We start from the raw sequence: 15370 nt of genomic DNA, 5'->3' as shown, positions 1-15370 counted from the left end.
ATATAGGCTATGAACCTCTTGGTTCCGGAGGATAGGAAAACCGAAAATGGATAGAGAAGGGAGGCATCTCATCATCTCCCATCCGAGGACAATACCAGAGCTTTTCACGGGCTGCATCGCTGCAACGCTCCAACCACACTACGTCCAGTTAGACCATCAAACCCATCAAAACACATCCTATAGTGAGATACAGCGACGGATTTTAGACCATGCATATCAAATGAAAATAACAATAAATAATGTCATAAATGATACCATAACAATCCACACGCGCATCAACGCCCGGAGCCAACCCCGCGATGGTGCAGCGAGTGATGAACAGCCCCAGTGTAAATAGATGTAAAGGACAACCGGAGAAAATTCAATGATGATACATTTCTTACTGGCGTGAATAAACGGCTGACACTTACCGCTGTCTCGAGGGCCAAATGGGGACGACGACGTTCTGTTTGATTTTATGTCATAGCTCTGCTCCTCGGCCGTCAGAGAGAGGACTCCAGTCGCCCTATGCGCCACACAGACTTCCGTGTTCAGATAAAATGGGGTGAAAACATGCAAGGATAACAACGACACTAGAGGGCCATGCGGCGCATGCGAGCTGAAATAAATAAAAAGATAAATAAATAAATATGTAAATAATATATATATATATGTAGACTTTACCCTCTCTCATCACTAGTCTTTTCTCTGTTCTGAATTCTTGAACAACCCTTGAGTAAGGGTGGTCAGTGTTTTTTTTATTTACTTTTTTGGTTTTATTTAGACGTTGAACATATTGAAGAGAAAGGAGGCTAGCCTATATTATGATGATTGGAAAGTAGGCCCATATATTAGACAGAATCTTCCTTTATTCAAATAAAATGGTTTTGGGTGAGGGGGGATTATGGAAAACTAAACTGTCCCATAATGGGCCTCTGCAGAATTAAATGGACCTCATTCGGATAATTTTATTGCCAAGAGTCATGTATTCACTGTGTGTCTGTGTTGGGAAGACTTCACTGACATGAAAAGAGGGAGAGAGAGAGAGAGAGAGAAAGAAAGAGAGAGAAGTCCCTCTCTCACTGGAGGCCAGGCTCTCTCTATCTCTGTGAAACATGTCATTGTATCTGGGCTTATTACTGATGCACAGTCTGCCACCGTGTCCTTGGGGTGGGAGGACAACGGCTCTTCTGTCTGGGCAGGGAGGGCACCTCTCAGGGACTCGTAGGCCAGATTTACATACATGATGGGTCTGGAACACAGGCTAGCTCCTACCCTGTCCTTCACGGCCATGGATGGTATGAATGGAAAATCAAAGAACCATATACTTTTTATTTGATGAGGGATTCCACTCTGATGTAGTTCTACAAGCCGAGCAGTGAGATGGGAAGGCCCTACAACTGACATGTGATGCATGCTATATAGGACTGCTCTGCCGAAGAAGAATGTGGTGAATGTGTTTGTGTGTATGGGAGGTAGTCGCTAACCTGCAGGGCGGCTTAAGGCATGTCTCTGTGTATTTAAGGCCGATCCAATCTTATAGAGTTCCTGGTATGCAGCAATACATACGTACCAGCCCACTGTAATGTCTCACCTTTGAGGGACTAGTCCTGTAGATGATATATGATATGCTTTATAAATGACAGATTGGAAAAAAAGGAAAGAAACAATTTTTATAGATGCATTGATAAGAAATGTTTTATATTGTCACTTTTGTTAAATAATCAAGATCATGAAGAAAAATGTAGATAATGGGACGAAAAAAAAAAATCAGGGGGAAAACAGAGATTTCCCTTTGCTTGGATCCGTTGATGTTTGCAAAGACACAAGACCTGAAGGTGTCCTGAAAGATTTGACCTGAACTTTGATATCCCTCAGGGTTTATTTTGAAACTATGGTAAAACATGTGGTACATCCAAAATATCCTTTGGGAAGAAGTGATTCTTCAATATCAGCATACACTGGACAAACAATGGGTCTATTGATATCCGAAAGTTTGTTTTATTTTTTTGGGGGAGAGGTTGAGAGAGAGAGATCATCATTCCTCTCTCCGTTGTGTGAATTGAAGCTGTCAGGTACAGGTAGCAGTTGTTGCTTTCGTTGCCTGGTCAGTGTAACACAGGAGTCAAACAGAATATATCTATATATTTGAGTGACAGAGAAGGCCGTTATTCAAGTTATGTGGAAATGTAGCGCTATTGAAGAGAACCTTCTATAGTCCATTTAAAAAATACATGAAGCAGAGGCAATGGGATTTGGTTGGGTTGCCAAAAGGAATTTTGGTGTCCTTTATACTCACCTTGAGTTGTTAATCCAAGAATACGTTGCTAGTGGAGTATAGAGCAAATTTTACTCTTAATCATCTCTGAAGCAATTCTATCCACCGTTGAATGATCCTTTATAAAACAGAAATGATGCACACAATGGGAACAATTATTTTAAGTTGTTTTACCCCACAAAGGCATTTGAATGGTAAGCATGGCATTTGTCTTCCCTGTTTAATCCTGTTCTCTATCAAAGCCAGATAGGGAGCAGAGACATTGAAATGCAACACTCGTATTGTTTAGTCTGAAAAATATTCAGTAACAGGAATAAAAATCAGTAGTCACTTGTCGGCGGTATAAATGAAAAAGATGAGCATTCATGGAATCTGTCTCCACTAACCTTTCATGCAAAATAAGAAGCCATTTCCTAACTCTAGACGTGTAGCCTTTATTCCCTTTCCATGTGTCTACAACCAACGTAGCTTAAGAAACTCTGATCAATATGCCAGAAGTCCTTAAGGCCAGTTGTACACTTTATTAAAGCGCTCCTTCACTGTCTCAGAAACCAAAGGGGTTGGGGGGGGGGGGGGAGGTGGGGAAGGTGTCAAACCTGAAGGCCGAGTCTGTCACCATTCAAGAATAATGAACAGTAAGAGGCCTGTATTAGAGCGGAGCCATTTAATACAGCGAAAAAGAGACCCTACGTTTTGTAGCTACACTGATTCTTACAAGCTTGAACATTTTGGCCCATACCCTCAGCCATGGCCTTTATAACTTATGTGAATCAATCAATCGATACTGACAGACACATCCACACGTTTAAATATAATCACTGAAAACCCTCCATGGAAACAAACTTAATTTATTAGATCAAACTTCTGTACTTACTGTAAATAGAACAGCACTTCGATTTTGCAACAAAAGCTGCACAATAATATTAATAAAACAAACAAATTACAAAAGATATTATGGCAACCACCTTTCTGAAGATACATAATAAATACCTAAATCTCATCCTCTCATCCAAGAATCGTCTTCCTTTTTAGATAAAAACACATTACAGCTGACATTCACAACTACATAGATTGCATAATTGCCATTTAAAAACGTATCTTCTTGATAAATAAGTACGCTGTGTTGAAGTGAAAGCCGGAAAAGCAAGTATGTGTGTACGCTTTTATGTGCCGATATAATAAAGAGGGGGAAAGGTAGATTGGATTATAAAATTCTTGATGAAATATAATATTAACACTTCATAACAGAGACAAACACGTAAATGTAGGAGCCTTCCCCACAATAAGGATAAATGGTTTGTATAAATATAATTCTAAAGTGCATCTCTCAAAGACTGCATGAAAAGTAATCCACAGTCCTAGTCAGAAAAATTGAAACAGTCCGAACAAACAATACCAGAAAAGGATATACACATCTACATATATGTATAAATATATATAGATGTATATAAAACACACACACACACACACACACACACACACACACACACACACACAGATTGAACGTGCAATAGACATATTATTTTCCAAAACAAACTATATGTACATGCACACATCTGTTTTTGTTAAGGTGTTTTTTTTGCTACTGATGAAGTTCAGGAAGGGGAGAAAGTAAATACGTTTCCTTTCACATCATTCACAAGTGATATCTACTAGTTCTGTGCCCTTAAGAATATTATTTGTAGTTTTCATACTTGGCTGATCAAAAAGACCACTTGTTTTCTCATTGACCTTTAAAGCAAACTTAGGTGATGTAAGCACAAGGCGGTGATCAAGTTCATTTTGTCCTCTCAATCTTTAAATTATCTTCCGATTAAACTCATTCTCCTTCCGTTGCGTTCGCGTCGTCACCTATGGGTTCGTTGCGGGCGGTGGAACGCGGCGTCGCCCCCCCCCCCCCCCCCGTCTCTTCAGCTAGATCTTGGGCAGCTTGGGCGCGCTGACGAGGGGGTGGGTGTCCTGGAGGAAGCGGCGCCCCGCTCCCTTGTAGTCGTAGGTGCAGTCGTGGGCCTCGGCGTAGCGATGCGTCGCGCAGAAGTTGTTGCCGCACCTGAGACGGGACGCAAACGAGAAGTTCCAAGCGTGTTATGTTCGGCTAGAGCTCTGGTGTAGGGAGCCAGGGGTTTGTTTCACCATGGTCTAAAATGATCACGCTTCTTACACAGCTACTTAAAAAGGGCAATCAATGATTTGACACAAAATATGATTAGATGATACAGTTGCTGGAGAACTGGGTCCGTAGCAACAGTTTGTTAATAATGGCAGTGTTCTGCTTCTGCAAAGCCATGAAACTAGTTTGGAACCAACCACGACAGGGCGAGCCTTCAGTGGTTCCTCATCACCACCGTGATTGATTTTCAACAATAACACTGCTCTGATTGGTTTATCCCACTTACACCAGCCAGTTACCAACAATGTTTAGACGGGGGCTACTTCCATCTATAAACATCATGGTGGAAAATATTGTTCTGCGGTGCTTTGAGCGTGTTTTCTTTTGCAGGGTCAAGGATAGGTCTTGTCGGTAGCTGAATTTCCCCCTTGGCGTTAATGTTGGATTTATATCAGCGCATTGAACTGTTAAAAGGGAAGGGCAATCCCTTTCTTAAAGTGGGTAGGGGTAGCAAATCATTCTCCAGTATGGATGTGGGGGGAATCATACCCAGGATACCTTGCAGCTGGGGGTCAAACGCCCTAGCCATCCACCTCAAGAGATCCGGCCTTGCGTACATACCCTTTTCATCCATAAACTTTGACCATGAGTGTCATAAAAAAAACAAGAAGGAAAGGCGGATTTGAGTTACTTCGGCTCAAATTACTTTGCCTCGAGGTGGAGGAATCATGGAGGGATTCCCTCTTTACCACGCTCCATTAGGTACCAGTGTGATATTAAATACCATTTGCTGTGAAACTGGTAATCAGAGCTATATATTGGATCTCTCTCTCTCTCTCTCTCTCTCTCTCTCTCTCTCTCTCTCTCTCTCTCTCTCTCTCTCTCTCTCTCTCTCTCTCTCTCTCTCTCTCTCTCTCTCTCTCTCTCTCTCTCTCTCTCTCTCTCTCTCTCTCTCTCTCTCTCTCTCTCTCTCTCTCTCTCTCTCTCTCTCTCTCTCTCTCGAAAAACAACAAAAGTATGCTATGTCAATAATGACGCTGTGTGGCGCACCCCTCCTATAACGAGATATCAGAGCCGCAGCACGGTTTCCATAGCATTCCATCACTAGGAAAACATAAGGACTTAAAGCAGATTGAAAACCAAAGGAACTTAGTCATATACAAAACACAGATCTTCATGTTGCTTTCTATTAAAGGAACATACCAACGCTCAGTTGGTACAGGATCTACATTGATAGAAGTCTTAGGCCGCGATCACATCTAGCGTTTTTTTAAATCTGCCAGCGCTTGATTTACATTATATTCCTATGGAGCAGAGCGTTTCTGGAAAAAGTCACGGCCGCTTTTTTAAACGCCTCTCCCAGCGTTTTTTTCTGCCATACGGAGCGTTGAAAAAAGTTCAACTTTCAGGAAGAAAGCGGCCTACTTCAGGCGTCTTTTGGGCAACTGACCAATCACAAGCGGAACATTGACACTTCGTCACAAAGGAAACTCTCAACTGTCAAAACAAGAAACAATGGCAGACAAATCACTCGGGAAAGTGCCGTTGGAGCGATTAATAGTTTTAATTACAGAACATGTCGAGATCTACAACATGTCTAATGGGCCCTAGCCTGGATACGTAGTAGGCGAGTAACGTCGGGTCTAGAATGGATTCGTTGCTAGGTGATATAAAAAACGCTCTCGGCGCTTTTAGGGCAAAAAACGCTGCCAGCTTTTCTTTTTGTTGAAAAAATGGTAGGCTCAACTTTTCCCTATTGCAAAAAACGCTGGATGTGAACGTGGCCTTACGGTCTTCAGATGACAGCTTTGCATTTCCTGCCTCACTAGATATCCCACAATGCCCATAATCTCAACCTACAGGCATAGATCAAGGCAGGCAAGTCAAAGTAGTCTTTTTAGGTGGAGGAGTCACACTGGAGCACTGGTCGCCTCAGACAGTACAATGGACGCCCAAATAAACACTAGCAATAGGAAGGAAGCGTTCAGACTCGAACCAAGCAGGGCATATTCTGATAACCTTTAAATATGTCTGGCCAATATTGGATTGGTATTTACCACTCTGTATTTTGATCAGCATTTTTCCATTTTGATGAATAAAGTGCTAGAAATCTACTTGGTGAATAAATACGCACAGGGTAAGCTGGAGGGGTGGCAGCCAAAGAGAGAGAACACACTAGAGTCCAAATAGTCCCTCCAGAAAAATGCGGCGTTTTTTTGTGATTGTTGCGGCCAAAAATCCTTGATTATGAGGCACGTTTTCTTAAATAATGCGGTAAAATATGCGGCATATTTACGCAATTTTATGCGATGAAATTGCGGGAACTTGCAAAAATTGGGGGAACTTGCGAAAAAATGGGGATTATGAAATCATGCAAGCCCCGCATATTTTGCGCGGAAATCGGCAATTTATACGGTGAAAGTGCGGCATATTTGAAAAAATGCAGCCCCCGCATGAATATGCAGACTTTGGCTGATTATGCGTTGAATTACGCGATCGCATAATAGCGTTTTCCTGGAGGGACTGAAATACCTGCACTCGTAGCTGCTCGCCAGGCCAGTCTTCTTGCCACAGCGGAGGCAGTGCTTGGAGATCCTTTTCTTGCTGCCTACGGGGGCCTTGACTGGAGGTAGGTGGTATGTTGGAGTGCCTGATCGAAAAAGAGAAAAACAACAACTTAATTAGCTTTCAGCAGCATGCGCACAATGGTCCGTTGTGGAAACTAATAATTTCACTGCGTACACTCGCAGTGAGAAATATTCAGATCACGCATTTAAGAAAAAAACCAAAATATATGTTTTTCGGACAAGCAGCAGCCACCCGTGTCCGGCGTGATGTGTATGTGACACACACACACACACACACACACACACACTTTTAGTTTTAGACGGGTGTAAACGGCGCAGATAAATCTGCCAGTGGCTGTGATGAAGCTCTCTGCCGTCGGGTGGCGGGGCGTGAGATTGGATTTTGAGTTGTGTTTTCCCCACGCGCTCGCTTTCAACTGCTATAACAACGGGCCCCGCGCACACGCACACACACACACACACACACACACACACACACACACACACACACACACACACGTTCTGCAGGAAGTTCTGCAGACCACCTGGGGAACTAGTTTGAGGAGAATCAGAGCGGGATTTATTATGCATGAGAAACTTAAGGCCAGGATGTGGACGAGATCCATGGGTTCTGCGAGACACAGAGCAGGGATCAGCGGGGGAACCATTTTTGTCATCGTCATGTTTAGAAACTCACTGTCCCATGTACGAGGGAGGCAAGGGCCAATGAGGCCTGCACTATTAATATGATCTGGGATTTCTGTCAGGCAGACGCCAACGCACCAAGTGGTGGGGGTTGTTAACTTACCACTATATTGTCTAACTCAATAAAAGAAAAAAAAATGGTAGTGTGTGTGCGCGCGTGCGTGCGTGCGTTACAAAGAGGGGGAGGTAATCTGATTGGAACACACTCATGACAAAGACAAGCAAGGATATGTAGGAGCCTTCCACCAAATAATGTGCGCGTTTACCCTTTTGCTAGCTTGTGAATACTATGACTCCGTATGCTCAACTATGATTCTCTGTTCTCCATCACCGATACAACTAGGTATATGGAGCCAGTGGTTCATGACAGTAAACTGATGTTGGACGACTTGATTGACGTTTGACTGGACTTACCGAGTCGCCGGATGGTCGTGGAAGCCCCGCCTGCCGAGCCCACACCGTTGGATGCCTGAGTAATGACAACCACAGCAAACAGACAGCAGCCAACGAACACAGCAATTAGGGACCACTACAATTAAATACATAATCCCCATTTCCAATTGACCACACTGATAAGAGTGGCAGAACAAAGAAAACAAACAGCCACTTCATTTCTATGGATCAAACTGCAGCAAACCCCCATGCTACGGTCTGCAGTCCAGTCTGCTTGTATACAGGGCTGGGCTGGAGCAGGCTCACCATGTGCGCCACGGCTCTGTGCATGGGGGAGATCTGTCTCAGAAGGTCATCCTGAAAGAGCTGTGCGCTGGCCGCGGGGGCAGGGGGCTTGGACCCCGGGCCCACCTGTCTGGAGTTGGGAGGAAGCCCCGACGGACGCCTGTCCACCGGGCCCTGACCCGCCGCCTCGGCGCGGGCCCCGGAGGCCCTGGAGGCCGCCAGAGAAGCCAGGAGCTGGGAGTTGCTCAGCGTCCCCAGGGGCTCCTTGCAGGCGTGGTTGGCCAGCTTGGTGATGCCCCGGGCCGCCTCCTTGGAGAGGATCTCGGGCCTCTTGCCCGGCGTGTCAACCTTGATGCCCCGGAAGCGCAGCGGGCGGGGAGGGGGGCCGCCGGAGGAGGAGGAGGACGGCTGGGGGGGCGGGGGGCTGCTGGGCTCCGTCGGGGCGGCCAGTTGTGCTTGAGGGTTGCAGTCAGAGTAGGAGCAGGAGGAGGAGGAGGAGGGGGGGGGTGGGGGAGGGGGAGGGGGAGCCGGTGAACTCAAAGGGCTGAGGCAGCGCCCTGACCGGGGGGACGGCCTTCGACGCGGCCGAAGGCAGCGGTGGGGACGGGGCGACGTGCACGGAGCTGCCGAGTGGCGTCCTCCTGTCGCCGGGCCCTAATGCCCAGGTGCTGAGCAGGGAGGGGCTGGGGGGAAGCTCCAGGGAGGGCCGTCCCCCTCCTCCTCCCCCCCGGGCCTGGCTGGACATGTCCGACACGTGGCGCTCCGTCGGGCCCTCCGCGCCGGGCCAGCCCGCCTCCGGGCCGGCCTCGGGAGGCCGCGGCGTCCGGGCGGAGAGCGGGGGCAGCTGCGGGTACACGCAGTCCCGGGTCAGCCTGCTGCCGCCCACGTCCAGCCGGGACACCTTGGGCGGCGGGCGGATCCTGGCCGGCGGGGCGCCCGTCTCCCACGGCTCCTCCTCCTGCAGCATGTAGCAGGAGGAGGAGAACGGGGGCGGGGCCCGCCGGGCCAGCTGGGACAGGTGCAGCGAGGAGGAGGAGGAGGAGGAGGAGGAGTGCTGCGCCGCGGGCGCGGACGGCCCGGCGGTCTCCCGGTCCCGGAGCGGAGGTAGGTGGGTGTGCGCGTGCCACGGGTGGTTGAGTTGGGGGAGCGCGCGGAAGAGGCGGTGGTGGTGGCGGGCGCTGGGCGGCCCCTGGGGACAGGGGCCCGGCAGGGGGCCGGCGGGGGGGTGTGGCTTCAGCTTGGCAGACTTCTTTTGGGAGGAGCGGGAGAGAGACGAGGAGAACGGGGAAAGAAGAAGCCATTTAAAAATCACGATACCTTGATCAGAATGAGGAACTCCCTCGTTGATGATCTCAACTGGCAAAAGTTGACCTCGACATTCAGCATTTACAAAACTACTCCTACTACCAACTAATTACAACATCCATTTAAAATGCATTTCCGATTTTAGCTTTTTGTTAAACGGATGCGTTCTTTACTGCCGGAGCCTCCTACCTTCTTGCTGAGGTTCATGTCCTCCATCTTGGCCTTGAGCAGCTTCATCTTGCTCATGGTGATGGAGTTCTCCAGGCTCTGCTGGGCCACGGCGCCGCACTCCCCGTCCGCCTCGTCATCGCCGTACACGTGACACACCGAGCTGCTGGCGCTGGGCAACGACAACCACGCACACGCACACGCAACTATCAGCCATCAAGTCATCTGGCAGTTGCAATAATTCAAAGTGACTTGAGAGTGTTTTTCTTTGGTGTCTTGATCAAGGATTGGAGGTTGGGATTGTAACCCTACATACATCCATGAATACATGCAATAGTCCCTGGCAGTAAGAATAACATCAATAATTAATTTAATTTCTATAAAGCTTTACATCTCAGCTTTACATCATCTGTGTCTGCGTCTGTGTGTGTCTGTCTCTGTGTGTGTCTGTGAGAGAGTGTCGCCCTACCTCATGGACTCTGAGAGGGGTGTGAGGGTGCCGTCGCCCCGGTCCACCACGCGGAAGAAGTTGAGCTGGTCGCCCTCGCGGTACACCAGGAAGGTGACCTGTCTTGGGCCCGTGCCGCCCCGCGGCCCCCAGCCCTCCTCCCGGCTGCCCTCCATCAGCTCAGCCACCTCCTTCATGGGGTCCTCCATAGTCACTGACAGACAAAGAGTAGAAGAAAAGATAGAAGGAACGAACCAAATATGGATAAGAGGAAAGAGACAGAGACAGAGAGAGACCGAGAGAGACAGAGAGAGACCGAGAGATAGAGAGACAAAGAGCGACAGAGAGAGACAGATTTAAAATGAATGATTTATGAACAATTGCAGGCCTATTAACCTTTCTTTGAGTAGAGAGTCCATTATCTTGGGAGTACGAAATGCATAACACAGCTAAATATATAAATTCTTATCGAAAGTAGCCTGCTTGTGAAGGGCAGATTAACAGGCAAGTGAGTGACAGGGTGTCATTTTTCCCTAAGGCGATGCCCTAGTTCGGAACTTCTTAACCACTTCCCTTTCCTGCGTGAACCTTGCAGAAGCTCATGAGACTGTTGGTGAACGACACTTTTTTTCCATTAATAAGTTAACACTAACGCTATCTTTCAAGCAAACAGTACATTCCTTAAGCGTCAAATATCGTGGGCCCACAATTTCGCTCCACTACTCAGAATTAGCACGTCACACATTTATACAAATTCCTCAAGCATTCAATGCTTAACAACAAACAAAAACCTGAAGCCTAACTGAAAGATTAAAACATCTCTCAACCTGCAGGTGGTTATCCCACAAAGACATTGGCATTGCAATTAAACGACACATGTCACTTGCCTGTTTTGCACTAGACTGATGTGATGTGTAAGAGAGTAGCACAACCTTTGGGGAACAGCCTGGGCTGATTCATGGCTAAACCATGAGCTACATCCTGGGATGGCTGAAGGGAGTGGTGGCATCCCTATTTGCAGCTGTGACCTCAAGGACGGTCCCCTGCTTTATCACTGGAGTGTGCACTGCCCACTGTTTAGGGCTCACTGCAGCACCTTAATCACCTTAAGTTACGTTGTCAATTCTGTTCAAAGAATTTCCACCACGAGGGTCAGTGTTTGCATGTGAACATACTGACCGCCACGGTTTATTTACCTCTGCGGGTGTTAATGGGTCCACCCCTCATCGCCAAGACCAGCTTCAGTGTGCAGCCCTCTGCAATGCTGAAAACCATGAGAGACTGTTGATGGAGAGCTGGAAAAAACCATATCGCCTTACTACCTCCCACTGTCCTCACCACAACGACCCCCCGCCCCTTACACTAGCACCTTCCACCATGTGTGTATTCACATCAAAAGGAAAAGGAAAAGAGGACGGGGATTGACAGCCGGTAAAGCAGACCCTGCTGGGATACAGTGCCTTACATCTACAGTGGGAGAGAGATGGGGGAGTGGATTCTTATCTACAATTAAAATGCATTTGAAGGATGAAGAGGAAGGAAACGTGGGCCCACTACTGGGACTTCTGCTACCGCTAAATGAACCGTGTTTTTTGGAAACAGAAACGCTGACTGATCTGGATTGTTCTTTAGAGAATTCAAAACAAGTCGCAATTATAATGCCACCCGCGTCTTGCCAGTGAAAGGCAAGAATTTGCATCTCTTAGGTTGGGCGCTCACGGGATGAGCAATCTTTTATAGTGCCAATATACTACTTCTGCTTATCCAGTGAAACCTGCGTTATTCTGCTTGACTGAAATTGTGACACTTTCAGAACACACAGAAAGCGATGCCAAAACAAGTCATTTATTGTGTTAAAACAATTGCCATCCTCTTTTTAAAAAAGGCATTGTACACAGCTCGGAAGGAACACATACAAGGAGGCTCAGGGAAGAACAGGCTTTACCCATAGTCGTGCAGACAGTAGTCGTCATCCAGCTCCAGATTGTTCCAGATAAGGTGTTGCTGGGCAACAGGGATGCCTTGAGAGACACACAGAGAGTAAAATAAGAGGAGAGAAACAAATAAAGAGATGTGGCCATCGAGGGAGGAGAAGCTGGTTCTAACGACCAGTCATAACACAAACCACGGATGATGAGACAAGAAGGACAACTCTTCACTGCCCCCTATAGGAACACATTATGTTAAAAACGCCAAGGTTATTCCAATAACCACAGGGAAAAACAGAGTTGGTGGTAAAAAAAACTATTGAATTAGGCTGCAGGATGATTAAAGGTCGTCACCATGTAGGCAATTACTACTTAGATTTTCAATGTAGATACAAGACTGCATATCCAATGGATCTCCCTGATTTCGCTTGCATCAGCATATGAATATAAAGTCCATCAATCTAAACCTTTATATTCAAATCTAAAATAAAGATATAGTCATAAAAAACACAAAACAAGCTTAAAACCATCTGCTTTACAGCCAAGCTGTTGCTTGGAAAGAGCGAGCAGCTCTCTCTCCCACCAGGGCTGACCTCTCCTGACCTCCATGTGGGAGGTGAGCCAGCGCTTGTGAGTGAGCAGCAGCCCCTCCATTGTGGAGCGTAATGCCCCATCAACACACACACGCACGCACGCACGCAAGCACGCACCCAGAATAAATCTAAATGTGAATCGAGGAGATTTGTAAAAAGGATTCAGACAAAGCCCCATAGTTAGTTCAATAGCTTCCCTGGATATGTACCGGGAAGGATTCGAGAACTACAAAAGGGAGGAACTCAAACAAGGAACGGCCAGCGGACTGTCAAATTAGGTGAAGTTCAACCTCTTTCAATCTGATGAACAGATAATGACAGCAAGGCAAGGCAAGTTTAACTTAGCTGAGAAAATGTCATAAATTTTGGGGACATTTTTGGACATCATATTTAAATATGGTGCATGACTACGATTCAACCCACCCACATAATTTTATTCAGAATAAAATTAGATCGGACGTGAGATTGTTTGGACTTGAATGTGCTGAATAAAATTGTTTATGAGTCACGACGTGCCACGGCAGTGAGCGTGGTTTGGAGGTTCACCGCTAGTCATTTGGGCCCACAGCAAACAGCCGAGTCAGTGACAGAAGGGCAGAGTGAAGAACCACTCGCGGTCACCCTCGTACCTTCCAGCCTCTGGATTTTAGACTTGACCGAGAGGACTGCCTCGAACGGGGACACTCGCAGCTCGAAGCAGGTGCCCGTCAGCGTCTCTATGAAGAGCTCCATGGTCTCGTAGATGGGGAGCTTGTACTGGAACGGTCCCGGGCTGTGGTCATCGTAGAACGGCGGCTCCTTTCTGTCTGCCATCTTGTCTGGAGCTGGGTGGGGGAGGGGGAGGGCGCTGGGGAAGAGGGGAAAAGGGGTCTTTAGGGAGAAGGGTGAGCTGGCAGGCTGGCCCAAAAGGACGGAGACAGGAACAGGTGGTGCTGGCTGGCCTGGATGTGGTCACGCATCATGTAGGATGACCACAGCTGTATTAAAAAGATTTAAATACACCTTCAGTTTCTGGAATGTGTTGATGAATAGCTGGCTTTCTATGTGCATGTCTGTTCAATTAAAAGAGCAGAGGCAGGTTTAACATAACGCGTTTAATTGCTTCTAATGAATCAAATCCCAATTTTAAAACAGCACGCATCCCTAATGCAATTCTTGGACTCCAATGCCCCTGACAGTAACATGATATGTTTTTGGCAATCAGATATTAATCGGATTTCACCAAAGCACAAACAAATCAATGTACAAAGGGGGTCCTAGTGTCAGACTGTCAGTGTAATTCAGTCACATTTAACAATGAGTTCTTTGGAGGCTACAACATTTTGTGCAAACTCAGCACAAAGATAATCCAATTAATGAGCCCGGTAGAAACACCCAGGTGATGGATTGGGAACATCTCTAGATTTGGATTTTTTGATGGATGGATGGATGGATGATGGATCTCCTTAACACAATAACTTGAGGGACTTTGCGAGTCGAATTACGCATGGCCTTTTGAAATACCAAGCCAAAGCAACCGATTGGAGAAAAAAAATTGACAAGGGGAAAGAAGGGACACCACATTGAAGAGGGTCACCTGTAATGTGCTGTTGGTGACGACAGTTAATATGCCACTATAGTCCCTTGTAGGCCCTTGTTGTTAGCCATAACTCAAAGCAGGAAAGGTTGTTAAAGCAGAACAAACACCAACAAAAACTGAAGACACCTAGTACATCTTTTAAGTAACAAACATGAAACAGTTGGCAGTGATTCGCACATTTGATATTGATAGACGCTATCCACCCCGACCACAGGAGTGCAAGGTCAGGTCGGAGCAGTGTTGTATCGCTTAGTTAGGATGGTCCTCTCTAGTTAGCAAGCATCTTAGAAGAAACAAAGCAACAAACGCTAGCACAAAGCAATAACTAAGCAACTTGTTTTTTACACAATAACGTCAGAAAGCAGCGACGACTGGACCTACTAACGTTACCATGTTAACAAACAACCCAAACAATGGCTAACGTTACCTTTTTTCGATGGCTAGCTAGCCTGACTTGTTAGCGAGGTCCCTGCTCCGGATCCCCTGTTCAGATTATGGGGTTAGGTGATGCATAAACCACTCCGCCATTTATTTGGGATTCGCACAGAAAAACGGCGAATGAATATTGTTGGAGAAGGAATCATCGCGGTGTTCTGGACAGTGCCATCGCACCTGTCGTGCTAGGACGCTGAAGAAAACCTTGGCGACATCTTTCGATTGACAACAAAGACACAGTGCAACGTCATCTGGAGGGGGTTCCAGGTGTCCAATCAGCAGGCAGAAAACTAATTTTCACCCTTGGGAAATAATAATACATTTAATTTAGAGGCGCCTTTCAAGACACCCAAGGTCACCTAAATACATAATAGTATTCTTTTGTAAATGCAGGATATGAATACTGTGATATTAGATTACCACCACATATCGATGTGTGGATATCAATTACATTTAAAAGTAACCAGGCTCGAACACCAGATCAAATACAGTTTGCTTCACTGTGTGAAGCTAGGCCTGATATACTAAATGAGGAGTCATCACTCTTTTAGTGTAATACATTTGGACAATTAGTCAACAATCACTCAATTGATACTG

At 46.5% G+C, this 15370-nt stretch overlaps 2 protein-coding genes across 4 annotated transcripts in view; both read right to left on the bottom strand.

The window, feature by feature from the left end:
- The window catches only part of marchf8 (membrane-associated ring finger (C3HC4) 8), a 65545-nt gene extending 64995 nt beyond the window's left edge, over window positions 1-550 (bottom strand). The window contains exon 1 of one of the 3 annotated variants that reach the window (XM_030378696.1): window positions 411-550. The gene's annotated coding sequence lies outside the window, so the exon portion shown is untranslated. The remainder of the gene's footprint in view (window positions 1-410) is intronic. The other 2 variants (XM_030378695.1, XM_030378700.1) reach the window with 2 other exon arrangements.
- Window positions 551-3085: 2535 nt separating this feature from the next.
- Window positions 3086-15024, bottom strand: zfand4 (zinc finger, AN1-type domain 4). Its single transcript, XM_030378795.1, has 11 exons — window positions 14766-15024; window positions 13389-13736; window positions 12184-12259; window positions 11435-11502; window positions 10260-10452; window positions 9812-9962; window positions 8800-9566; window positions 8339-8741; window positions 8054-8108; window positions 6900-7017; window positions 3086-4307 (listed from the first exon to the last, which is right to left on the bottom strand). Exons 2-11 carry the CDS (start codon window positions 13570-13572, stop codon window positions 4172-4174), a joined length of 2151 nt encoding a protein of 716 aa, XP_030234655.1. The 5' UTR covers window positions 13573-13736; window positions 14766-15024; the 3' UTR covers window positions 3086-4171.
- Between the last annotated feature and the right edge of the window lie 346 nt (window positions 15025-15370).

This window comes from Gadus morhua, chromosome 15, assembly GCF_902167405.1.
Source record: "Gadus morhua chromosome 15, gadMor3.0, whole genome shotgun sequence".
NCBI classification, from domain to species: domain Eukaryota; kingdom Metazoa; phylum Chordata; class Actinopteri; order Gadiformes; family Gadidae; genus Gadus; species Gadus morhua.
This window is presented reverse-complemented; position numbering and strand designations above follow the sequence as displayed.

What these genes read in the sequence shown, in the direction of transcription:
- zfand4 (XM_030378795.1), bottom strand. Translation starts at nt 13,572, where the DNA reads ATGGCAGACAGAAAGGAGCCGCCGTTCTACGATGACCACAGCCCGGGA. An exon ending in CCCCTCTCAGAGTCCATGAG is followed by an intron (nt 9,963 to 10,259) that starts GTAGGGCGACAC and finishes GTCGTTGCCCAG; the next exon opens with CGCCAGCAGCTCGGTGTGTC. An exon ending in CCCCTCCTCCTCCTCCTCCT is followed by an intron (nt 8,742 to 8,799) that starts GCTCCTACTCTG and finishes GGAGCCCAGCAG; the next exon opens with CCCCCCGCCCCCCCAGCCGT.